The 27,321-nt window shown below is 33.4% G+C and overlaps 1 protein-coding gene across 1 annotated transcript; it reads left to right on the top strand.

The window, feature by feature from the left end:
- Positions 1-26,359, top strand: YIPF7 (Yip1 domain family member 7). The gene is made up of 7 exons (XM_081303948.1): positions 1-87; positions 826-864; positions 1,486-1,602; positions 7,717-7,881; positions 17,414-17,558; positions 20,875-21,056; positions 24,781-26,359. The coding sequence occupies exons 3-7, from the start codon at positions 1,487-1,489 to the stop codon at positions 24,941-24,943; spliced, it is 771 nt and encodes a 256-aa protein (XP_081160074.1). The 5' UTR covers positions 1-87; positions 826-864; position 1,486; the 3' UTR covers positions 24,944-26,359.
- The last annotated feature ends 962 nt before the right edge of the window (positions 26,360-27,321 follow it).

The following is a 27,321-nucleotide window of genomic DNA, read 5'->3' as shown; positions in this document are numbered from 1 at the left end:
ACTGATTTGCTTTAAATTTATCAAGTAAAGTTACATTTGTTGGAGGATCTTTCCACATAAAATACAGACACCAGATACAAAATAGAGGTATGTGCCTGATATTACTGATCCTTTTAAAAGACTTGGCATTTAAATAAAATATGAAGCTGGGTTATGTAAGATCTCCAATACCACTAGTTAGTATATTACATAAAGATTTGCATGCTGTAAAAACTCAGTATTTTCTCAAATGAAATTACTTTCCACGCTTCATAACAACATGTTTTTATGACTCATATGGTTATAACACAAGAAATTGTAAGTTATTTATATTGTAAGTAGTTAAAAGATTTATTTCTAAGTCCTGATTTTAGTTCATATAATTCATACCTACTTTTATACACATTCTTAATGAAAATTCTTGATTTATTAAATCAATGTATAAATTGCTGCATCTAATTTTGGAAAACCTTTCTGTATTTTTACTGAACTGAAAAATTTGATATATTTAACAATTGCTACTTGAATTTTTTTTATTAATGAAGCTCTTAAAGTCAATGCTGCTTATGCAATTTCATTTTAAATTTATTATAGGTAGTATTCCACAAATGATTATAATTATATGAATAACTGCTTTTGACTTATAAATTTACTTATTTAAAATAAGAAGTTTATTAAATAAAAATAAAGATTAATATGTTGAGTTGAAGAATCATATCTGTTCAACTAAAAAGTCTCTAGTCTCTAATTTTTATTTAGAGTTACTATTACTTTCTAACAGCTTCTTTTTCCACCACCTCTTTCTCCTCTTCATTTTTTCTTCTATCTGATAATTCTGTCCTTGAGATCTAAGTCAAAGTCATGCATTCCTCTTCACTCCAAGAAGTGAGTAGAAACAATGTACAGAGAATGTAGGAAAAAAAAAATCTATTCCATTACTAGTATTGTGCCTTTCTCCCTCTGACTCAGTGAGAAGCCCACGTACAACATCTAAGAACTAGGAAATAGGTTTGTAGAGTTTTGTTTTTACTCTGGAGAGAAGAGAGGCTGTTGGCAAACTGTAAGTCTCTAGGAAAATCAAACTCAGTCTCAATATTATTTTCAGCTATTTACTTTCTGACTTTGGTGTGTGTGTGTATTTTAAGTGAAAAACTGACACTGCTTAAGAGAACACTTTTCAGATGTGTACCACGTTTTAAGCTTTTTCTCTTAAACTACTAAAAATAGGATATTTGGGGAAGAAGTTAGTTCTTTTAGGCCAACAAAAGTCAATTTAGTCAAAAGTCACAACCTGAAGATATTAAAACTCCAGAAAAAGTAGTTAAAAGTAACACATTTTGTAAATGACTTTCTAGCATTTAGTTCCATAATTCTTTTCACAATACTTAATTTCCTCTTCCAAAGAATACCTTTTGATAGGAATTTGGCCATAATTTTATATCATCATGTAAGTGTCTCAAAAACTTATGGATTCATGAACTTTAAAAAACTGCTCTTATTTTTTAGGATGTCAAACCTGAGACAATTTGACACTGACTTTTACCAATCTAATTATACCATTGATAATCAGGAGCAAAGTTATAATGATTCTAATGCCTATGGAAATCTTTATGGATCAAGAGAGTAAGTATTTTATATTAAGTCAATATACACCCATTTTGAGAATTGTTCATATGATAACAAGGGATTTCAAGTAGAAGAATTTCTTTGGGAGAAGAAAAGCTTCTCCTTACCATATCTCAGTAAAGTACCCACATTGAAATAACAGGAAAGGGCAGAGAAATTAATCCAATTTTCTGTGAATGCCCCTTTCACTTGCCAAGTTAATATCTTCTCTCTATATTTTTTTCAACTAGCACTTAAGAGGGCACCTAAATGCAAGCACTAGGCAAGTGCTTATTCCTTTTACCTGATCTTTTTCAAGACACTGCTTGCAAAACAGATTTCATCTAATTTAATAAATTTTTAAGTGTTTTACTTTGTGTCTGAAATTAAGACCATTACAAACCAAAGATAAGGGTTTACAATGGAATCCACCGTCTTCCCTCACAAAATTTGAGATTTTATTTTTGGGAATTGGGTAATTAAATATGCATTTGTAATATACAGATAGTAGAAAAATGCTATAATGGAATCATCATGAATGTATTTCACAATGTATTTATTATTTGAGATAAAATTTGAACTTGAACTAAAAATAAAACAATTATTAAGAATTAAGTATTTGCCTTTACTCATGCAAAACAATGTATATACAGTGAAGAGCATCTGGTTCAAGTTCTGGCTTTACCATTGGTTGTTCTCATGACATTGGGAAGACTTCTCTGTCTTCATCTGAGACATAAGGACATTACTCATAACAACTTCATGGAATTGTAATAAAAATGATTATGATGATATGTAGGAAAGTGTACATTTAAAAACACAATTTAATTGTTATATAAGTATAGTTTTAAAAGTAATTAATAAGCCTTAAGTCACTTAAACTTACTGTTTATTTGGTCATATTGTTCTTTTCCAATGATGTTTTATGGGTCTGTTAGTGAACTAGGAGAAGAGTCAGATACTTCAACTTTCATAATAACTAAATTTACCAGGCACTTTCTCTGTTAGGACCAATTATAAGCTTTATAAATTAGTTCACTGTATCTTCAAATAACCTTATAAGATAGGTACTACTAATATTCTCATATTACATATGAGAAACTGGACACACAGAGAAATTAAGAAACTTTCTCAAGGTTACTAATAAGAAATGGGGTTAGGATGTAAATCCAGTGTTGTTTGATGAGGCCCACAATGATGGTTAACATATGATTTGTTGTATAATGAAGATATATTAGCATAAAATTGTGCTGTTAATAATAATGGTGAGACAGTACTAATAAACTGGACCACTATAGGCAAACTAGGATATGTGGTGTCCATGCCAGTCCAGAAAATCTATGCTAAATAACCTCACAACCAAGATTCTTAAAGGCTTTTCAAAACAAGCAATAAAAATTACCTTGAAATCTCCAAATGGAAAGACGAAAAGACAGAATAAATATAAGAGGCACTGGGAAGCTCTTCTGTTCAACTCTACTTGGGGAAATTTGGACACTGTTTTCATTGACTGATCCATCCTACCCACATAGGCAAATGGATGCTACTTTCACAAGCTTCTTCCTAGCCACATTTGCTGAACCGTGCTCTAGGGATAGGGAAATGTATTGGGATATATTTACAACTGTAAAAGTGAAGTATCTGGAATTTTATCTCATTCAGATCCCTGTTCTATGTTGTCTGGCATTAGTCAGGTAACCTTTTATGTCTTACACTTTGGAAAGTAAAATAACATCATAAATGTACTTGCAGCAAAGAGAGTAGTATTAACTACCATCTACATTTTCAGACTGAAAAAATTAAGTACAACAAAAGACAAAGTTTTATCCTTAAGCAAGAACTTATGGAGCACAGCTTTCTCCATCCACCCCATCTGACCCAATTTTCTTTCCTCATTTGATTTTTCATATCAACATTTCCCAGAAGTCAAGATGATAAAGAGATGGAAATTAATGTAACCAAATGAGGGCAGCTCATGATTTTGTTGATTGGGGTAATGGCCTAGCCTGTTTCAGATGCTGTTATGGTTTGGATGAAAGTTTGTAACACAAAGTTTCTGTGTTAATGCAGAAATGTTCAGAAGTGAAATGATTAGACTACTCTCAGTGACCTAGTTAGTCCATCCTAGTGGTCTGGGTGATAACTGCAGGCAGGTCAAGTATGGAGGTTGGTCACTAGGGGTATGCCCTGGAAGGGTTCATCTTCCCTGCTGTCCCATTCTTTCTCTCTGCTTCTAGCAACCATGAAGTAAGTGGCATTCCTCCATTGCCTCACTTGGGTCTAGAGCATGGAGTAGGCACACCATGGATTAAACCCCTGAAACCAGTTGAACATCACAATGGAAGTAGAAACTTTTAATTTGGGAAAAACAAAACCTCTAATAAAGTATGTAGCTAATGATTATGTGAAAAGGCACAGAAAAGTGACACTACACAACAAACATATCTCTAAACACAAAAATTATAACTGAGCTTTCTTATGATGATTTTTAAAATATTTGCATTAGAGGATACATTTTAAGTCATACTGAGTCCGAAACAGGTAAAAATATTTCCCGATTGTGACCACCTAAATACGTTAGTGTAAGGTAAAGATAAGATTTTCAAAGCTAATTGAAGTTTTATATGAGTATGAGTGGTGAAAGGGGGGATATTGAAAAAATGGTGATTGTTTTATAGCTCAGAGACAGAATTCCTGGTATGGGTATAGTGGAGATTCTTCTGATAGGAAAACACAGGATGGGTGGGATATTGTGGAAATTATTTCAGGTGTTCTAGGGAAACCAAAATGTGTAAAAGCTGAAGGTAACTAGTGTATAAGGGCCACAAACTCAGCCCTCTGCTAATGTTAATTTCATTGAGGAAGGGACCCCAATCACAGATGCACACTATTCCTGGGTGCAAGGAAGTTATTTAAACTGCATCCAAAAGTCTCAGGAAGCAAAGAGCTTGTAAATGTTTAACTAATGCTTATTACTCACTTTTGGTTTTTTTAAAAAACTTTTATTTATTTATTTATTTATTTATTTGTGATTTGTTATAATATGTTCATACATGTACACAATAAAACAGTATAATTTGACCAGTTTCATTCCCCAGTACCTCCCCTTTCCCTCCACTCTCTCCCCTGATCCCCTTCTTCTATTCTATTTTTTTAATTTATTCTAATTAGTTATACTTTTCTCATTTCTCATGTACTCAACACTATTCTAAGTCCTGTACTTATTTTTGCTAATTTAGTTCACAACAATGCTGTGACTTCTGTTCTATATTCATCTTACAGATGAAAAAAACCTGAGGCATAGAATGTGAAGTGGTTTCCTGAGATTATAAAATGGCAATTCAGTCACAAGGATTTTCAACTCCATAGGTTGGGTTTGCTAAGCCACACATCTTGGTTCAGGAAAAATCCTATGACTGGAAGATGCTTAAGGCAGAGATGTTAACTCCAGAGTCTTAGAAGTAAAATAATGGAAATATGACTAAGAATATTGCTGATTGTTCTAAAAGAGCTTTATAGTCACCTTCTAGTTGTTTCAAGTAGCATTTACAGAAAGAGGAGATGTTTACTAACAAAGATAATGTTTAAATCCTTCAATCCATAGTCCAGTTCTTTTGGTCTAATTCAGTAGAAATTTATTTCACCTAGAATAATTTGATGACTTAGAAATCATCACAGTTTCACTATCTGCCTTTTATAGTGCTAATAAAAATGCTGTATAATTGAAAACAAAATGATTTTTGGTACACTCTAAAAAATCATCACTGCTATGTGGGGTACAGATATGATGTATCTTTAAGGTCTTAAGTACTGAGTGTAGTAATCTGACATTATTTCTAATAGGTTAATCATTCAGTGTTATAGGTAATAACACTGAATGATGTTGTAGGTAATACAAAATTTCCAGTCCTATTCTCTCTGGTTTTTTTTTTTTTTGTGTGTGTGTGTGAAAAGATATAGAAAGCTTAACATATATCACTAAGAATATAAAAGAACTTGCTGGTGTAGCCATTTTGAATTGGCACAACCTAGTAAAACGGATAATACCAGAAAACATGGGACTAAGTAGATTCATAGTATGTGGTTAAAATCATAATTCCTCATAACACTTTCAGGAAAAATGCCTGAAAGATAATTGGGTTATGTATAGAGTGTTTGGGGGTAAAACTATGAATTGTTGATGTGATTCTTGTGGTATCACTTCAGTTTTGTTCATTAAGATGTAATGGTAAATATTATAGTCAATGTTTACAATGTTGAAGTTATAAAACAAAAAAGATAATTTTAATTTTTACAGTCATGGAATGTGAATGTGATAATTTTTCTAAATAAATCATTTTGACTTTTCCTCAAAATGGAAAAATTTTAAAATGCTCACTATCTTAAATATGTGGTGGAGAAATTTTAATACTATGCCCCATTATAATAAGGATGAGAGAGACCAAGCTGCTGTTGGAGAAGTTTTACTGGATGAGGGAGCAAAGCCGGATAGAGGAAAGAGGAGGGGACAGGATTTGGCTGGTGATGGGCATATATGTATTTTCTAATGTGTAAAAATGTGTTTTTCCCTTTTGTGGGAGACACTGGGTTAGAATAGCTACCCATGTTGAGTCCCTCCATTTATAGAGCTTGTTCTACAGGTAGTAACTGTGGAAGTTATACTTCCTCTAACCTAGTTGGCAATGCCTGAGCATGATTCATGGTGAAGCCAGGCAAGTATGTCAATGAAAATCTTATTTAGATACATCATTGGGTCATCTTTCTTTGCCCTTTTTATTTTTCTAGAAAGGCATACATTAAAAAAGATACACTAGGGCAATTTTACTGATCAATTTGTCATTTGTTTTACTGGTACTTTTGATAGTTTACCTACTCTATTAGAAAGAGGGGTGGGGGGATTACTAAATGAAAACTATAGTAATCAGCCTATACTGTGGGAAGCTCAAAAGGTTCCTTACCCTTAATGAGCTACAGTTGAGTTCGTGAATTATTAAATGTATGTCTCTCCATCTCTATGGCTTTATTTGCTAAAATAGTTATTTTATTGATCAAGTTTATACACATAAAAGATTAAGTGTGTTATTCTTATACTTTATATTAAGATTAATGTCAGAAGGAAATATTCAAAAGCCATTCTGTAAATATTTTAGCATGAGCAGATCACAGTGGGTCACAAATTTCAAATTTTTGGACCTTATCTTTAGCATAGGCAAAAGGCCTTAGGTGAAAAAACTTAAACGTGTTAATGGGAAATATTTTATACTTCATCCCCTGGTAAAAGCTATACACCTATACAAAATTCACCAATAACTTTACCACTCTTTCTTTTCCTTTCTTCCTTTCTCTAGTTCTAGTAAGACATTATTTACAAAGATCAATATTTTCCCACTTCCTCACAAACTGTAAAAATAAATAAATAAATAAAACAAAACCATGTTCAGAAAGGAATTGAAATATGATGTCCTGGCAAAACTAAATTACTCATTTCAAAAAAGAAACTAAAGCAAGCTGTAGGATACATTCATTGATTAGTAATATTTTTCTGGGAATGGCCAGAACTGGACAGCGCATTCCATTATGGATAGTAGGTAGTTCATGTATTTATTATTCCTTTGAATTTGGCTATACTACTAAAATTGTGGTTCTCACTTGTTATTTCTACAGATTTGTAAGGGCTTCACAATTGGTGATTGCATCCTCTTGGGAGCAAAGCACCATCTAGAAAGCTTCCATGAAGTGCGTTCGCACCTGCAAAGCTTTGGCATGATACTGGGAGAGTCATTTTGTATCCATAAGCCTCTATTTCCTTTCCTATGAGATGGGATTACAAATACAGTTTTAACCATACAAAGTTTTAATTCAGAAAATATAAGGGGGAGTGCCCAGCACATTGTATATGCTCAATTAAAATTGGTAGGTATAGCTCATTCTTCTACAAGTCTTTTTAAGGTCAGTTAATTATTTTGTGGGATTTTAAAATTACAGTTAAATTTGAAGTAGGCTACTTTACTTATAAGTAAATATTCATAAAAGATAAGTGAATTCATAAAAGGAAAATTTATATGTCCTCTCTTGATTTGTCATGATATCCTTTCATTACATGTATAAATATCAGTATTTTCCCTTTTTTAGACAGCAAGCCAGTAAGCAGCCTCAGCCTGACCCTCTTGTTCCTCCAGAGATGCTCATGCCGTCAGGTTATGCAGGACAATTTTTTCAGCCAGCATCCAACTCGGATTATTATTCACAATCTCCTTACATTGACAGTTTTGATGAAGAGCCTCCTTTGCTAGAAGATAAGTTAAGGAAGTGTTATTAATGTGTGCACAGCTCGAAGAATAATAGCAATAATCAGCACTTAATGTGTGCTGTCAGCATGCTGCATACAGTGTTTATGTATAATTGTTTCAGCATAACAAGAGCCTGCCAAACCAATACATGGAAATCATTGAAAATCTGTTGCATGTTTGTATAGAGAAATTTGGTAGTAGATTTGCGCTATTATTATGATATGGCTATAGTTATTAATGTTTATTCACTCTTTCTTAAATTTTGACTCTCTCAGCAAAGACAGCTTTTGACAAAAGTACTAATACCAAAGCAACCACCCTTCCTGCCCCAATTAATGAAGCACTTTATATTTTATTTTCTGCTATTTGCCTGGGAGCAAAGGGAATAGTTTTTAAATTAATATTTGTTGTTGACAAGCCTGCTTCTCTCCCCTGACTTACATGAACCCTCTCATCTCAGCTTGGTATGACTAGGCAGAGAAAAAAATGTGATTCTAGAAAATGATGCTGCTTTTGAAAAGAAAACCCTGAACACTTGAAACTGAGGTCCCTGGGGTGGGGGGTTCAGAGGTGTATCTATCCATTGATTTTTGTTTTCAATACATTCAGCCATGCTAAAATGTCAGTATGATACTAGAAATATGGGTATTAAAAAGTGAAAACTCAAGTGGATTTAAATTTGAGACCTAAGAAGATATATTTATGATTAGTTACTCCAAGTCCTTTGCATATACTAATTCTTTATATGAGCCATCTTCTTTTTCTGCCTAGAAACTGTAAAACAAAATGAATGATTTAAACCATTCAAAAAGATACCAGAAATTGTATAATACATCCACTGGTTCTTTAGAAGCCACTTAAGTTTCGGGGTAGTTATGTTTTTACCGGTTCATTGTATTTTGTCTCTGTAATTAATAAACACCTAGTTTAATGAGAGTGACCTATAGTGTTTAAGTTATTATTAACTAAAACCTTTATGTTGACTCCACCAACATCTTTGCTTTTAAAAAAAGCTATCAAGACATAACAATTATCAATATTCATGCACCAAATAATGGTGCTGCGACATTCATAAAACAAATTCTCCTCAAGTTCAAGAATCAAATAGACCACAACACAATAATTATGGGTGACTTCAACACACCTCTCTCACCATTGGACAGATCCTCCAAACAAAAGTTGAATAAAGAAACTATAGAACTCAATATCACAATCAATAACCTAGACTCAACTGACATATATAGAATATATCAACCATCATCAAATGGATATACTTTTTTCTCAGCAGCACATGGATCCTTCTCAAAAATAGACCATTTATTATGCCATAGGGCAACCCTCAGTAAATATAAAGGGGTGGAGATAATACCTTGCATTTTATCTGATCATAATGGAATGAAACTGGAAATCAATGATAAAAGAAGGAAGGAAAAATCCTACATCACATGGAAAATGAACAATATGTTACTGAATGATCAATGGGTTACAGAAGACATAAAGGAGGAAATTAAAAAATTCTTAGAGATAAATGAAAATACAGACACAACATATCATAATCTATGGGACACAATGAAAGCAGTTTTAAGAGGAAAATTCATCGCCTGGTGGTCATTCCTCAAAAAAAGAAAAAAACAACAAATAAATGAGCTCACACTTCATCTCAAAGCCCTAGAAAAGGAAGAGCAAAACAACAGCAAATGTAGCAGAAGGCAAGAAATAATTAAAATCAGAGTGGAAATCAATGAAATTGAAACAAAAGAAACTATTGAAAAAATTAACAAAACTAAAAGTTGGTTCTTCGGAAAAATAAATAAGATCGACAGACCTTTAGCCATGCTAATGAAGAGAAGAAGAGAGAGAACTCAAATTACTAACATACGGGATGAAAAAGGCAATATCACAACAGTTGCTACAGAAATACAGAAGACAATTAGAAATTATTTTGAAAACCTATATTCCAATAAAATAGAAGATAGTGAAGACATCGATAAATTTCTTAAGTTATATGATTTGCCCAGACTGAGTCAGGAGGATACACACAATTTGAACAGACCAATATCAATAGATGAAATAGAAGAAGCAATCAAAAGACTTCCAACCAAGAAAAGCCCACGACCGGATGGGTATACAGCGGAGTTCTACAAAACCTTTAAAGAAGAATTAATACCAATACTTTTCAAGTTATTTCAGGAAATAGAAAAAGAGGGAGCTCTTCCAAATTCATTCTATGAGGCCAACATCACCCTGATTCCGAAACCAGACAAAGACACCTCAAAGAAAGAAAACTACAGACCAATATCTCTAATGAACCTAGATGCAAAAATCCTCAATAAAATTCTGGCAAATCGAATACAAAAACACATCAAAAAAATTGTGCACCATGATCAAGTAGGATTCATCCCTGGGATGCAAGGATGGTTCAATATACGGAAATCAATAAATGTTATTCACCACATCAATAGACTTAAAGATAAGAACCATATGATCATCTCGATAGATGCAGAGAAAGCATTTGACAAAGTACAGCATCCCTTTATGTTCAAAACATTAGAAAAACTAGGGATAACAGGAACTTACCTTGACATTGTAAAAGCTATCTGTGCTAAGCCTCAGGCTAGCATCATTCTGAATGGACAAAAGTTAAAGGCATTCCCTCTAAAATCTGGAACAAGACAGGGATGCCCTCTATCACCACTTCTATTCAATATAGTTCTCAAAACACTGGCCAGAGCAATTAGACAGACGAAAGAAATTAAAGGCATAAAAATTGGAAAAGAAGAACTTAAATTATCACTATTTGCAGATGACATGATTCTATACCTAGAAGACCCAAAAGGGTCTACAAAGAAACTACTAGAACTAATAAATGAATTCAGCAAAGTGGCAGGATATAAAATCAACACGCATAAATCAAAGGCATTTCTGTATATCAGCGAGAAAACTTCTGAAACGGAAATGAGGAAAAACACTCCATTCACAATATCCTCAAAAAAAATAAAAAAATACTTGGGAATCAACCTAACAAAAGAGGTGAAAGATTTATACAATGAAAACTACAGAACCCTAAAGAGAGAAGTAGAAGAAGATCTTAGAAGATGGAAAAATATACCCTGTTCATGGATAGGCAGAACTAACATCATCAAAATGGCGATATTACCAAAAGTTCTCTATAAGTTTAATGCAATGCCAATAAAAATCCCAATGGCATTTCTTGTAGAAATAGATAAAGCAATCATGAAATTCATATGGAAATATAAAAGACCCAGAATAGCAAAAGCAATTCTAAACAGAAAGTGTGAATCAGGCGGTATAGCAATACCAGATTTCAAACTATATTACAGAGCAATAGTGACAAAAACAGCATGGTACTGGTACCAAAACAGGCGGGTGGACCAATGGTATAGAATAGAGGACACAGAGACTAATCCACAAAGTTACAACTATCTTATATTTGATAAAGGGGCTAAAAGCATGCAATGGAGGAAGGATAGCATCTTCAACAAATGGTGTTGGGAAAACTGGAAATCCATATGCAACAAAATGAAACTGAATCCCTTTCTCTCGCCATGCACAAAAGTTAACTCAAAATGGATCAAGGAGCTTGATATCAAATCAGAGACTCTGCGTCTGATAGAAGAAAAAGTTGACTCCGATCTACATATTGTGGGGTCGGGCTCCAAATTCCTTAATAGGACACCCATAGCACAAGAGTTAATAACAAGAATCAACAAATGGGACTTACTTAAACTAAAAAGTTTTTTTCTCAGCAAGAGAAACAATAAGAGAGGTAAATAGGGAACCTACATCCTGGGAACAAATTTTTACTCCTCACACTTCAGATAGAGCCCTAATATCCAGAGTATACAAAGAACTCAAAAAATTAGACAATAAGATAACAAATAACCCAATCAACAAATGGGCCAAGGACCTGAACAGACACTTCTCAGAGGAGGATATACAATCAATCAACAAGTACATGAAAAAATGCTCACCATCTCTAGCAGTCAGAGAAATGCAAATCAAAACCACCCTAAGATACCATCTCACTCCAGTAAGATTGGCAGCCACTATGAAGTCAAACAACAACAAGTGCTGGCGAGGATGTGGAGAAAAGGGTACACTTGTACATTGCTGGTGGGACTGCAAATTGGTGCAGCCAATTTGGAAAGCAGTTTGGAGATTCCTGGAAAGATGGGAATGGAACCACCATTTGACCCCGCTATTGCCCTTCTCGGACTATTCCCTGAAGACCTTAAAAGAGCATGCTACAGGGATACTGCCACATCGATGTTCATAGCAGCACAATTCACAATAGCTAGACTGTGGAACCAACCCAGATGCCCTTCAATAGATGAATGGATAAAAAAATGTGGCATCTATACACAATGGAGTACTATGCAGCAATAAAAAATGACAAAATCATAGAATTTGCAGGGAAATGGATGGCACTAGAGCAGATTATGCTAAGTGAAGCTAGCCAATCCCTAAAAAACAAATACCAAATGTCTTCTTTGATATAATGAGAGCAACTATGAACAGAGCAGGGAGGAAAAGCAGGAAGAAAAGATTAACATTAAACAGAGACATGAGATGGGAGGGAAAGGGAGAGAAAAGGGAAATTGCATGGAAATGAAGGGAGACCCTCATTGCTATACAAAATTACATGTAAGAGGTTGTGAGGGGAATGGGAAAATAAACAAGGAGAGAAATGAATTACAGTAGATGGGGTAGAGAGAGAAGATGGGAGGGGAGGGGAAGGGGGAATAGTAGGGGATAGGAAAGGTAGCAGAATACAACAATTAGTAATAGGGCATTATGTAAAATTGTGGATGTGTAACCGACGTGATTCTGCAATCTGCATTTGGGGTAAAATTGGGGGTTCATAACCCACTTCAATCTAATGTATGAAATATGATATGTCAAGAGCTTTGTAATGTTGTGAACAACCAATAAAAAAATAAAAATAAATAAAAATAAATTAAAAAAGCTATCAGTTGTCTAATTGTATCCAGTATATTTGGAAACATGAATGAAAATATAAAAATCACTCCAAATTGAAACTCCAAGACTTGATTACCATTTACAATTTGGTGTATTTCTGTCCAGTCTGTGTGCTGTTTTCCTATGCATGGTGTATATATTTTATATGTAGGTATATACACACTTAAAAATGAAATATTATTTTCATTGTATGTATATGAATTTGAGTATTTAAAGGTGAAAGTTGTATCATTCCATGGGTATAGTTTTGTATTCTTTTCATTTACATTTTATCATGAGTATTTCCATAATGAATTCTTAAAAGTCATTAAATATTATTTGAAAACATGATTTATAATGGTTTCCTAATATTCTGGCATAAAAGTACAATGTTTTATACCTTAAAAGTTGTTCCTTATAAAAAGTAATGCTGGGGCTGGGGATGTGGCTCAAGCGGTAGCGCGCTCGCCTGGCATGCGTGCGGCCCGGGTTCGATCCTCAGCACCACATACCAACAAAGATGTTGTGTCCGCCCAGAACTAAAAAAAATAAATATTAAAAATTCTCTCTCTCTCTCACTCTCTCTCCTCTCTCACTCTCTCTTAAAAAAAAAAAAAGTAATGCTTTGGTGAGCATCGTGCTGAAAATCCTTTGACCTGTACAGAGCCTTATCCTTGGAATATATTCATAACTTGAAATGATTAGGTCAACCAAATCTCAGAAATTGGATTTTCCATTAAACCAGTGTAGGAGAATCTGTGATATATCTCTTTTGATTTGATAGGAAGAAAGGAAAAAGGAAGACTTTGCATTTCTTAGTTCCTAAAAATTTTGACATTTTAAAAACAAGTTTATTGACCATTTTCACTTCTTCCTGTTTTATTTTTATTTTAGTCATATTTACTAGAAATTTTTAATTTTTTTCTTTCTTTAAGAGACATTTATATAGTAAAGATATTACTTTCTGGAATATATATTTCAAACATTTCTTCCTAACTTGTGTTTGCCATCTGATTTGGTCATGGATCATTGGGAAACAGAAATTTTAATGTTTATATTTTAAAATCAAGAATACTTTTGTTGGAAACTTTTCTTTCCAATTGCTGTGTTGCTTAGACTCTATTTCTCTAATTCCAGAAAATGTTCATACTCACTTATAGATTTTCAAATTTAGGATTATTCCTTTGCTTAGTATTTAGATTTTTGATTTGACAATTGTTTTAGTGTAACATGTGAAGGATTTTACATTAGTTTTCTCTTTAATGGTTAACCAATTCTCTCCCACAAAATTTATTGAAAATATTTTTTTTCAGTTATCTGAAATGTTTCTATTGTTAGACTTTATTTTTATACATTCTCTACTAATGTCTTTTTAACTTTGAATAGGAAATATGTTAGATTCCCCTTCCCATACATTTCTGAATGAATTTTTAAATTTCTTTGTTATCATTCCTACCATATACATACTAGAGAAGGGAGCACATGACATAATTCTATTTTTTGAATTTATGAACTATCTAGAGTTTTGGTCCAGAATGTTCTTCAAACTGGAAAGCTGTGAAAGTTGCAAGTTTCATCTGTCCAAAGACATGGAATAGCCCTAAGCAGGCTTTCTAGGATGAGGTGATAAATGACATGTGTTAGTTTTGATTGAGCACATACCAAAATATCCTATAAAATTATGAAGCTATAATAATGAACATTCCATGCATAAAAGCATGTTAATTTGAAAATGTGTTTGTTTACTCCTCCAGTTCTTACTTACTCCTCAAGGTAATCTAAGACACTCATTTGGTTTATGTAAGAATGATGATTTTTACTTTTTGATAATGGACAGTCAATATGTTAACAAAGGATTTTCAAGAATAATAGTCAATTTAAGACTGTCAGACTAAAAAAATACCGATATTGGTATTTGTTGTACAGCCTGATATTTATATATAAAGGGTAATGCTACAATTTGCATAGAAAATATTTTATTTTTATAGCATATGTTATATATTTTACTACCACTAGATGACAGCAAAATAACAAACTTTGCATTCAAATTTCACAGTGGTTTTTATCTTTTATCTTTTATTTTGTATACAAAAGTGTTGTATTAGGGTTTCTACAATTAACACATACTTATCTAATTCCCAAACCTTGTAAAAAAAAATTGTGAGCTAAATTTTATATGGATATAATTCAGTAAACAAAATATTTTTCTTACAAAAATATTTAGTAGATTCTGCATTCATTCACTATTTCAGAATCAATATTGAAATATGTGTGGAATTTAATTATGCCATCAAGTAAATGGTAGAAATCAGTAATGATATTGCATAAATAATTTTCCCTCTGAGTTTCTTCAGAAATAACTATGCTTGTCAAGGAAAAAGGCAATTGGAATCAAAGGCTACTTTATTATGGCAAATATTGAAAATGCAGTTAGCATGAATGTCAAAACAAAAAATAAAATTTGAATATTTCATAAGACTCAGATGAAGTTAAATGACATCATTTCTCAATTTTTAAAGTGTTCTGCTATTTTTAAAAGTTACATTAGAATTCTAACCTTATTTTAAGCTTGGTGGATTTGTATATTTTTCCAAAGTGTCTATTTATTAAGAAATATATAAATGCATTGGAAAATAAAGGGGAAAAACTTGGAAGTTGAAATGTAAATGAGTTGCTCACTATTAATTTAACTAGTCAAATAAAAAAATTTTTTTTGGATGGCAAAGTGTCTAGCAGTGCATGAAACAAGAAAAAGAGTGTCTTTCCTACCCCAGTTCAGATCAGTATCTAGCTGACTGTGTTAATATTACTGCATTGTTAAAACATGCCCCTCATCATAGAAACATTCACAGTCCCTGTTGTATGCTGTGTACTTAATGTCAGGTTTGCAAGGTATTTAGGTGCTACTTGCCACTATTAATAAAAAACAAAAACAAAGCTGAGGGCTGGGGGTGTAGCTCAGTGGTAAGTCATGAATCTAAGCCCAAAACAGAAACAGCTGAGCTATACTCAGTATCTAACCAAGATTGCCAAATCCTAGTAAGGAAAGTTGGATGCCACATACTAATGAATTTAGAAAGCTAGCCCTTTACAAGGGAGAGTTGGACTACTATATATATATATATATATATATATATATATATATATATATATGAAGATTAGATGCACATTTATCCAAAAACACCTATACAGTTAAATGCATGTGCTCTTCAGATTGTTGAATATGCAAAACTGATTTTCTTTCTTTGGATAATCTGCTTAATCTCTCAAAACCTTATCCATCTGATACATAAAATGGGACTAAAACAGCAGTGCTAACATGTTAATAAGACTAATGCATGTAAATCTTGGAAAGGATCAAACACTTAATAAATGGTAGTTTGTTTCAGGTGAAATGCACATACTTACCCTCGATTCTTTCTAGGATATATCTCACCCTTATTGAAATTTTAAAATGATGAAAGGAAGTGAAAGTTTGATTGCTGTATCCTAAACAGCCAAGCCACATAATTTTCTTTGAATGTTCTGTTTTTCTCCCTAAGATACTTCCTAGTTTATAAGAATAGTGAGAAAATAAACTGATATAGTATCAAAATTTATTTCTATATTCAGTAGATTTCAAATGAATAGATTTTTTTTCCAAAAATTATATAGAAGGAGAGGAATATAGTAGTCAAAATTCCTTGGAAAACAGACTATGGAGAAAAGAATTAGAAATTTCTAAATGAGTCTGGACTCATGGACATTGACCCCACTGATTTTCAATATTTTATTCTAACACTATCACTCACAAAGGGGAAAGATTAACTTGTCTTAAGAAGTTAATCTTTAACTATATTGACCTTACCTCAGAGTGCACTGATTTTATAGAAATAAAAATATACTGATTATTTTTCTTCCTGGAAAGACCTCTACCCTTTTTTCCTTTGTGAAGTTTCATCCATGTGGCATTAAATTGTTTCTCATTAGCCAGAGTGGAATAAAAATCCCAGACCTATGAAGTTCTGCTATTTGAAAAAATGATGCCATGGTTGATAACACAAAATTTCAGGAATGTTAGCAATTGTATACAGGGAAAGGAAATATTTACAGATGCAATAGATTTTTGGTCTGTTAGCTAGTGTTTTAATTTTTACTATATAAGTCTATTTCCCAATTTTAACTGTACTTTAATCTTATCTTCATTGCATAAATAAGGAAAATGTTTCCTAGATGGAAGTTTTTTTCTCTAACATATTCCTTTAGCTCATATACTTGGGCAACCAAAACTCTTTTTCATTTTGTTTTTAAAGATTATTATATATAACTTTAAAATATGAAGATACAACAATAAGATTAAAAGGCTGAGTAAACTAATCAAATGTGTTAATTTTAGTTAAATAATGTAACTTGTTTTACCCTCTAAATTTACATATATAAATGTATATGTATGTGTGTGTATGTATGTGTGTGTATGCATGTATGTATGTATGTATATGTGTGTATGTATGTGTGTGTATATGTATATGTATGTGTGTGTGTGTGTGTGTATATATATATATTTTTTTTCTTTTTGCAGAACTTGGAATCAATTTTGATCATATATGGCAAAAAACCTTGACGGTGTTAAACCCAATGAAGCCAGCAGATGGCAGCATTATGAATGAAACTGATCTCACAGGACCTATCCTTTTTTGTATAGCCCTGGGAGCCACCCTGCTTCTGGTACTGTGCAACCATAAACACCAGATTTTAATGCTTATCCTTGCCAGTATGTGTTCTGAAAAAGATCTTTGTTAATTAAAAAAAGAAATAAAGTATGTTGCTTTATGTAGTAAAAATTGTTTAGTTTTTGACTTTTTAAAGTGAGAGACATATTCAATTAATCAGCCATAGTGACAAAAAGAAGCTGTTGTAGTGTATGAAAACAGACAAAAATATAAACTTAAAATTTAGAAAAATACAACTACCAAATCAAATTTTCTTGTTACTAAGAAAAGACTGTCAATCAGGAATCATTTGAAGGAAAACATGGATTTGAGAAATAAAAGTCCTAAAGTTTAGTTCTTGTTTCCTATTAGATTTATATTGTCCCACTGGACAAATCATTTCCCTTTGGTCATTATTTTCTTTGCCGTAGTATATCCTAAGAATATTTCTAACATCCTGTGAGATGTGAGACAGGTCTCCTTGTTTTTGATTAGGCTACTATGAATAAATTAAGGTGCAATGATAAGGTATGATTTGTTCACTCATTTCACTATAATTTTAGTTTTCTAACTTCTATGAAAGCATTTCTCCCTGACTTTACCATGTGTCTTGTGCATATTATTTATATTTGGAAGTAATGATATTAAAGGTTATTGAAAAGGTTAAGAAAAACCTAAGTTTCATTAATAAAAGGAAGAAGAAAATAGAGATGAGAAAAAAAGTTATCATTTTATATCAAGGAGGGAATGACAATACATTAAAAATATAAGATGATTACGCCTGTCTGAAAATTACAGTTTCATTAAAGCACAAACTGGCAGGGAAAATATTATAGGAAATTAAAGATTCTAGGAAGAGCCCTTAAAATAGAGATTCATTCTTCTTACTACTATCCACTTCCTATAAAAAACTAATTTTCCCTAAATGTAGCTACAATTCTCAAAAATATTCTAGAATGTATTTGTAACTAAACAAATTTTAACTTTCCATATATTAATTTTATAATACCAATCAAAATACTGATAGCAATCTGGTCTATATATGGTATTATTGCCAATAACCATCACATCATATTTATCCACTACAATAGTATAGTGATAATAATACAATGATATAGTGCTGAGAACACAAAAGTATGGTGATGATAATACAACAGGATAGTGATAACATCTTATTTTTTTCTTTTTGCTACAGCTAATACAAATACTCTGTATCAATCATACACTAACAACTAGAGTTTTCATTTTGTCTTCAGTCTTTGTCACAGTAATTTGATAATCTTGGAATAAGCTGCTAATCATGGCAATGCCAATTAATCAAATAGTCAGAAACAATCAATTTAATATATTAACTCATCTTTCTTTTCCAATCCATTTGTGATATAACAGCTGTTTATTTTTCTGTAGAAAATATTACATTTATCATCCCTTAAAGGATAGCATTAATCTTATTAAGATATCTCTTGATGTATAATGTTGATTCGAGTTATTTAAATATCCTCTCTTATGTTTTAAATACAAACAATATAGTCAAAAGAAACCTTATTGGGAATTGAGAAAATTCAGTCTGCCCATAACTGCTACTAGTTATGATCTTGAACTTTTGTTTCATATTTCTATGCCTTCATTTCTTCATTTTCTTCAAGACAAAAGGAATTTGAGTGATTCTTAAGTTGCCCTTTAGTTCTGAAATTATGGAAATACATATATATTTCATATATATGTTTGTATATTTATATATATATAAATGTATAATATACATGTATATTTCATATACATGTATATGAAATAATGTTTGAATCATTTAATGAAACTTTACCATTTGGAGTTTTCTATTAGATGCAGTACTTTACAATTGATTCTTATATATACAGAGCAAAAAAGATATTCCAAAATCTCCCCCTGGATATTAATTGAAGTTAGATTTAACTCAGAATCCATCTGATACTAGGTTAACTGTGCCCTAGATATCTATAATTAAGGAATCATTTTATGGGCTGGTATAACTATTGTACAGTAAAAGCGAAGCTAACTTGGTATCAATACCCAAATCTCTTCACTATCTCTGAGATGTAAGATTCATAATAACATACTCATCATTTTTATGATTTCTGCTGACATAAGGCACAATTGTTTTAGTGGGATTTCTTCAGGTTGAAGGAAGCAAAAGACAGGAAATAACTTCAAGCTCTGAACATAAATTTAGCTTTATTCTTTCTCCTTTCTGTTAATTAGCTTCCCATTAATGTGACTGAATACCTGACATATTCATCTTATAAGGAGAAAAGGATTATTTTGCCTCACTGTTTCCAAGGTGCCAGTCCATGATCATTTGGCCTTCTTGTCTTTGAGCCTGTGGCAAGACAAAACATCATGGAGGATGAATTTTGATGAACAAGGCTGCTCACTTCATGGCACTTCATGGCAGCCAGGAAACAAAAGAGATAGACAGGAAAGGACCAGGGTCCCAATATTCCCTTCTAGGACACAACCAGAGTAACCTAACTTCCTTCCATGCTCATCCATGGTGCCATACATTGCTCCTCAAGCCTTTAACACCTGGGCCTTATCTGTACCCCTAACACCAAGAAAATGAGTGGTTTAAAATTACTTGATCATTTATCCTTTCTGATGGAACTATGAGTGTGGTCTAGAAATGCAACATGAATGGGCAATATAAAAATAGTATAATAATTAGAAGAACATGAAACATTTTGAATCATGATGTTGTAATGAGGGTAATTTTACAGGCAGAGTTGATCAGGAAGTATTTTGAAGTTATAAAGTAGTATCTGTGCTTTCTGTTTTGAATATAAACCTGTGTTGGAATTTGAAACAGAATTTTAAAATGGCAGTATTACTAATATGCTTTGTAGAGATCTACAAGACTAAGTTGGAATTTTTATCACTTTGTTTCATTATTCAGATACTCAACAAATATGGGGAGAAAATATAGTCTGTTTTGTGAACTCTTCTCCTTATAGACAACCTATGGTAAATGTGTCTGTATATTACACTGCCATATATATATATATATATATATATATATATATATATATATATATATATATATATATATGCCTAGCAGTTTTTAATCTTTCTGTTGTCTTTTTTGCTTGTCTTACTCCAAGTATACTCATGATATTTGTTTTCAGAATCAGAATTTATACTACAGGCAGTATTTTTTCTGGAATTCCCATTCTCCTGATGATGGTACTACAAAGATACAGAACAGCTTAAACTGACTCTCAGATCCTCTCTGCTCTGTTGTCATTCTGGTTTTCTCTCCATGTTGGTTGAGCATTTATCCTTTTTTCTTCGCTTTGTTTCAGGCAGGAAAAGTTCAATTTGGTTACGTGTATGGCATGAGTGCCATTGGCTGCCTTGGGATTCATGCCTTACTGAACTTGATGAGCTCTGTAGGGGTGTCATATGGCTGTGTGGCCAGTGTGCTAGGTTACTGCCTGCTCCCCATGGTCATCCTGTCCAGCTGTGCTATCTTCTTTTCATTACAGTAAGTGTCTGTGTGCACTGATGGACCCCACATGCACAATCATCATTAAGGCTTGCCAGACCAGTGCAAAAGTTAAGCTCTTTTTGATCATTTTGGCAATGGAATTGGGGAAACCATGTCTATTAAAAGCTACACATGGATTCAGAAAATTAAATTGGTTTTGGCTCAGGTGCTATTCCTATTTCCATGATTTAAAAAATAAATCAAGCCAAGCAATTTTTAAAGCTGGCACTTTCTAAGTTGCCACATTCTTCAGTGTGAACTATTGTCATGGGTAATATAACAACTACAGAAAATTCACTTATTTGATTTTGGAAGAGTAAATGCCTGCTGAACATTGACAAATTGCTTCAGCTCCCAGGCACTCCGCCTTCTAGCCTGGAAGCAACTGTTCTTTCTCAGCTGGTCTCCTTGCAGTGCAGAATTCCCAGGAACCCTGATAAGGATGTTAATTCTGGAGAACTTTATAGCATATATACTCATTCAATACATTTTTAAAGTTTTCTTCCTTCACTTACACAGTTGATATTTGCAATCCAAAACTATGAATAAGGATACCATAGATACAAGCTTCTGTAGGGCACTTTCCAGTGTATCTGCCTATCACTACCACTTTGGTGAGAGAAAGCAAGTGATATCATAATTCTTGTCACCTGCCATGTTCCAAACCCACTTGGAAATAAATATTTGCCTTTAGTGTTCATTCATTCTTTTATATCCAACGGAGAGACAAGTCTTAGGTTATTAATGGCATTGGATAGGACATTAAAAATTTACCAGTGCAAGCATGAACAACTTACAAAAGCCTTTAATATTTTTGTGTTCATAGTTATAATTATTTTCATAATAAACAATTGTTGTCATAACATTGTTGAGAATGCCTTAGCAGTACTCTTTTTGTTTAACATGGTCTCATTCTTAAAGTAATGTTCATTTAAAGCAATATTAATTTAGAGAAAACCCCTAGTTTATCATTGATCACTCAACATTTAAAAAAGAAGAAAATAACAGGAGATGGATACCTTGAATGCATTAATATAATGTGATTTATGTTTATTGAGTCTTATCCATGGAAAAAAAGTACACATTTTGCATATTGTGTTCTTTAGCAAGTTGTTCCATTTACTGGGTTGCTTAGTACATAGGCTGGACATGATAGTACAGAGTTTGGTTCTACTGCTACTTTGTCAGACACTTTGTAAAAGAATAGTATTTTGACCACCATTTAAAAATTCAAAGTTTTTAACATTATTTTCATCAAAGTAGAGTCTTAGGGCATTTTTGGGAGCTGCTTTAGACAGGAGCTACCTATATACCATTAAGTCCTAAGTAAAGAGGTACTGAACTGGTATTGTACCCATTGCAATGCAATTGGACCTTACCTCTGCTAGGATAAGAGAGGTGTAGCTCCAGAAGTGGGAGTGGGCATAACCTGATGGGGTTGGATTACACCCACTAGTTTGTTGTAACCCTACCCCTTGTCTCACTTGAATGGCTTCTGCCAAATAAAACCTGGGTTCGGGGCATGCTCTTTCTATTTCTTGGCTGCCTTGCCCTACCTGTGGAAGCTGTGGCTGAGCAGATGTCACTAAACCCAAAAAGGTACTTTCTGTGTCTATGTCTTTATTTAGTCAGCCAAAATTCACTTGGAGTGACCCTGATTGATTTAGTCTCATGTCCCCTCAGGACATTTTAAATGGTTCAGAGTATTAGGGGGAAAATAAAGAACTAAAACTCTTGGATTTGGTAAATCACCCAGAGTTTGCACTTTTTATTTTCATTCTGAAATTATAAAGGATGATGTGTCTGAGAAATGTCTGAGAAAATCAACTTATTAAAAGGAAAGACTTATTTTGGCTCATGGTTTTAGTCAAAGGTTGCTTGGGTCCCTTGCTTTTGGGTTATGGAAAGTCAGAACATTATGGTAAGGAGCACATGGTAGAACAAAACTGCTTACCTCATTACAGCTGAGAAGCAGAAAGAGAGAGAGAAAGGGGCTCCCAATATCCCCATTAAAGCTATGGCCCCAGTGACCTGATTTCCCCCACTAGGCCTCACCTTCTAAAGGTTCCAATGCCTCCCATAGTAGCACAGGCTGGTGACCAAACCTTTAGTATTAAGCCTGGAGGGGACAGTTGGGATCCAAACCCTAACAGATGGTTTAGAAATATTTTAAATTATATTAAATGGGAATAACTATCTGACCTCTAAGACCATTAAGTTAAAATTGCCATTTTAGGCATATTACTATATCATTAAAATTAATTACATATAATTTTAAATTTTCCATCATGGAAACATACACATTATATCATTCCAGCAATTATTTCTAATTGGTTTTAATTAAACCAATTAATATAGTATTTGGTACCATTAATATTTTTGTTTTATTAATAATCTAAGGTATTATAAGCTGCACTGTGCAATTTTTTACCTGTTTTACTTTTGTTCAATTATTAAAAGTTAGTATTTCTGTCATTCTCACAGATAATAAACAACTAAAATTCTAAACTTGAAAATATTCAAGTTTAGAATCAAATCAGGATCAAATGAGGTTGTGTAGTTTGATGGTAGAAAGAACGATGCACTAGGAGTTAAAAGATCTTTGCCTAGCACCCACTTTACCAGGTAACTATTGTCAAGTTACATCATTGCTTTAAAGCTAGACACTAAATCCTGAGATTGTTCCTATCTCTTATGTCTTATTTTCCTAAATAATTATTTCTGTCTTTTTGTACTATTATTATTTGGGGGGGAAGGGGACCCGGGGATGCTTTGCCACTGATCTACACCCCCAGATCTTTTTAATTTTTATTTTGAGGCAGGGTTTTACTAAGTTGTTTAGGGCCTCACTAAGTTGCTGAGGCAGGCCTCAAACTTGTGATCCTCCTGCCTCACAATCCATTCTATTTTACATATGAGGAAAGAAATTTACTCTCTACCACCTCTACTTCCCTTTTTATTCTCCATCTGGCTACCCTAAACTATTTTATTTGTCCACTTGTTGTTAAAGTACAGATTGACTCCACAGTTACTTTTTGAAAATACCAATTTTACGAATTCTTTCCAGTATGGATGGATTAAAAAATTCTAAAAAGTCCTCACGTTAACCTATAAACTATGTACTTGGTGAGGCACTGGGAGGTCCCACAGATATGTGCTTTCCTATTCCATGGGTTCTCTATTTGAGCTGTGTCAGGGTTTTATATCTCTGACAAAACCTGGGAGGTGGACCTGGGAAGAGTAGGTTACCCTGCTAGATTTGATCTCTATTTTATTTCTATTTACCTTTCCTCTCTGATCCAGTCATCTCACTTCTAATGTAAGGCAATTGTGTCCATTTCTGAAGAAAATATGGGAAAGGAAATCTATAGCTATAAGAGAAGGCTCTACTTGCAGGGCTTAAGAGAATTTCAGGGGGTTGAATGGAATATGACAGTGTGTGACTGCAGGCAATTTCTTCTTCTCCTCCTCCTCCTCCTCCTCCTCCTCCTCCTCCTCCTCCTCCTCCTCCTCCTCCTCCTCCTCCTCTTCTTCTTCCTAATTCTAGTCTTACTGAAACATAAACATTTCTAACTGACTGAGGCTTTTAGGTGCAATATGGTCCATCACCCTCACTTAAAGTAATTTTGGATATGATAACAAGGACATTTCAGAGGCAGCTCTCTGATCCAGTCATCTCACTTCTAATGTAAGGCAATTGTGTCCTTTGTCTTTGTTCCAGGGGCACCTTTGGAACCCTGTCAGCCCTGATCATCATTGGCTGGTGTAGTCTCTCAGCCTCTAAGATCTTCATTTCGGCCTTGGACATGGAAGGACAGCAGCTTCTCATTGCCTATCCTTGTGCCTTACTTTATGGACTTTTCGCCCTCCTCACAGTCTTCTGAAGAATGTACGAGATGGCTTATTCTGGAAGTGTATTAGCATTCCAGTTGGGTGGTATGATTTCTGTTTTATTACTGTTGAGAGAATAATAAGCAGAGAGGCAAAACAGCACTTAAGGGTGGTGCTCTAATGGCCTTTTTGGTTTGAATGATGTTTTGCTTTCCAATTTGGTGCATTAAAACATTGTAAAATACTTTAAAATTAAAAAAAAGATATAATTGCTGAACTGATGGACACTAGTTTTCTAAATAATTTCTGAGAAATTATAAGTAAATAAAATCATATGCTTACTGTTTAGAAGAAATCTATAGTAAAGTCTTCTGAGAAGTGTTCATGATTGCTCAAGCTGTGCATATGTGGCTGAATATTGTGTAGTTTGGCACCTTGGGAGAGTTCAGAGATAGGTTATTCAGGGTTTTATTTAGCAAAGTGAAAAAACCTTCAATCTTTTAGTTCACTTACTTCAACAACTGTTCCTTGGTTCTGCTTAGATAATGTGTCAACTTTCTACTTTTTTAGTCCCTCGCTTCCTTCTTACTTGGTTTAGATGCCATGGTCTTTGATTTAATTTCTCCCTTGCCTGGATCCTCAGTAAGCTTGCTGTTTTTCTCCCTAAATACATGAATGTTACTAGAGGCAATCCAGTTTCTTTCATGATAATTATATTATCATATCTGAAATGGCTCCTCAGTACTCTCCTTGAAACTACTACATTTTCATAGTAAATTTGTTTTCATGCTAAGATGACTAAATCACATCAGTTCTTTACTGCTCACATCTTCAACAGTTATTCCTCATTTCTCACTGTGGGTTGTTTATCTTTTTGTTTAAAAAGAAAAGAAAAGAAACAGAAGGAAAGTATTTCATCTTCCCACCACCCTCTGTATCTACCTACATGAATTGTGACCCTATGGTCACTCTCTTCTTCTCTTCACAATCAGCCCCTGCACTTGTATAACCAGTGTTTTCTCTTGACCTATCATTCATATCAGCACATAAAAATGTTTCAATATCTCCTTCCTTAAAATTTAAATTTCCAGATGTAGCTAATTTCTCTATTCCTTTTTGTCAGAAAAATCCTTGAAAGATTTATCTGTTGCCTCCGCCTCTATTTTATCACCTGCTATTCTTTCTTTCTCCAAGTCTAGTTAAGAGTTCATCACCTTATCCATCAAGAACATACTTTATATACAGAGTTATGAAAAATTGTGCTGTATATGAGTAATAATGAGTGTAATGCATTCCACCATTGTCATGTATTTAAAAAATAAATTAATTTGGGGCTGAGGATGTGGCTTAAGAGGTAGAGTGCTCACCTGGCATGCACTGGGTTCGATCCTCAGCACCACATAAAAATAGAATAAAGATGTTGTGTCCACTGAAAACTAAAAAGTAAATATTAAAAAATTCTCTCTCTCTCTCTCTCAAAAAATTAATTTAAAAAAATCACCTTTGTCAAATCAGGTCAGAGGAGATTTCTCTAAATTCAATGGTCAATTCTCAGTCTCATTTAATTTCAGCTCTTGGGGTCTCTATTGGATCCCTCTTCACCAGTCTCTCCCAGTGTCTGTGCTGAGGCCTTTCCTTCTTCAGTTGACTTCTGAAGTGCCATGTTCTCTGTTGATTTTTTTTTTTCTGTTACTTTACTGTTGGCTCCTTTTCAGTCTCCTTGACTTCCCTTTCTCCCATTTTTAACCTCAAATCTCTTCTCTAATATTCATTTGTTATCTGAGTTCATTTTAATTGCATAGCTTTAAAATCTAATGACTCCAAAATTTCCATCTCCATCCAACACTCTCTTCTAAGCTCTTGAATACATATTCAATTTATACTTAATACTTCCATTTGAGTTTTAATATAATAAGCTAAAAAATGTGAGATCTGGAATCAAACCCTTGATATCTAACTATTCAACCTGTTCTCCTCAAATTTCCTCATCTTTTTCTTTGAGAACCAGAAATCTACCAGTGGCTCCATCTACAAGCTAGTAGTCAGTCTTTGTTACTCTGATTTTCATGTCAACATCCAGTCCATCAAGTATTTTGACTCTTTAATCAAATACTTCTCAAGCATAAAATATGTTGCATGAGCTCCTTCATGGTCAAAATTACTCTAAGCCACTCTCTTCTGTTGGCTAAGGAAAGAAATCTCCTAACTAATTTCCTGCTTCCATGCTTTCTCACCAGGAAGTTTTTTCTACATCTCAGTATGTGTGCTCTTATGAAAATGTAAATTCAATTATGTCATCCCAAGTCCAAGATCCTTTTACAGCTTTAATTTATATTTACAATAAAACTCAACCTGCTTTGTATAGCTCTACTTGTATTCAAAGAGTGGTCCCCAGAACAATAGCATTAGCATTCCCTGGAAGGCTGGTAGA

This window comes from Spermophilus citellus (assembly GCF_964194105.1).
Source record: "Spermophilus citellus genome assembly, chromosome: 8".
In the NCBI taxonomy this organism is placed as follows: Eukaryota; Metazoa; Chordata; class Mammalia; order Rodentia; family Sciuridae; genus Spermophilus; species Spermophilus citellus.
Note: the sequence above shows the minus strand (reverse complement) of the source record. Positions and strands in the feature narration are given on the sequence as shown.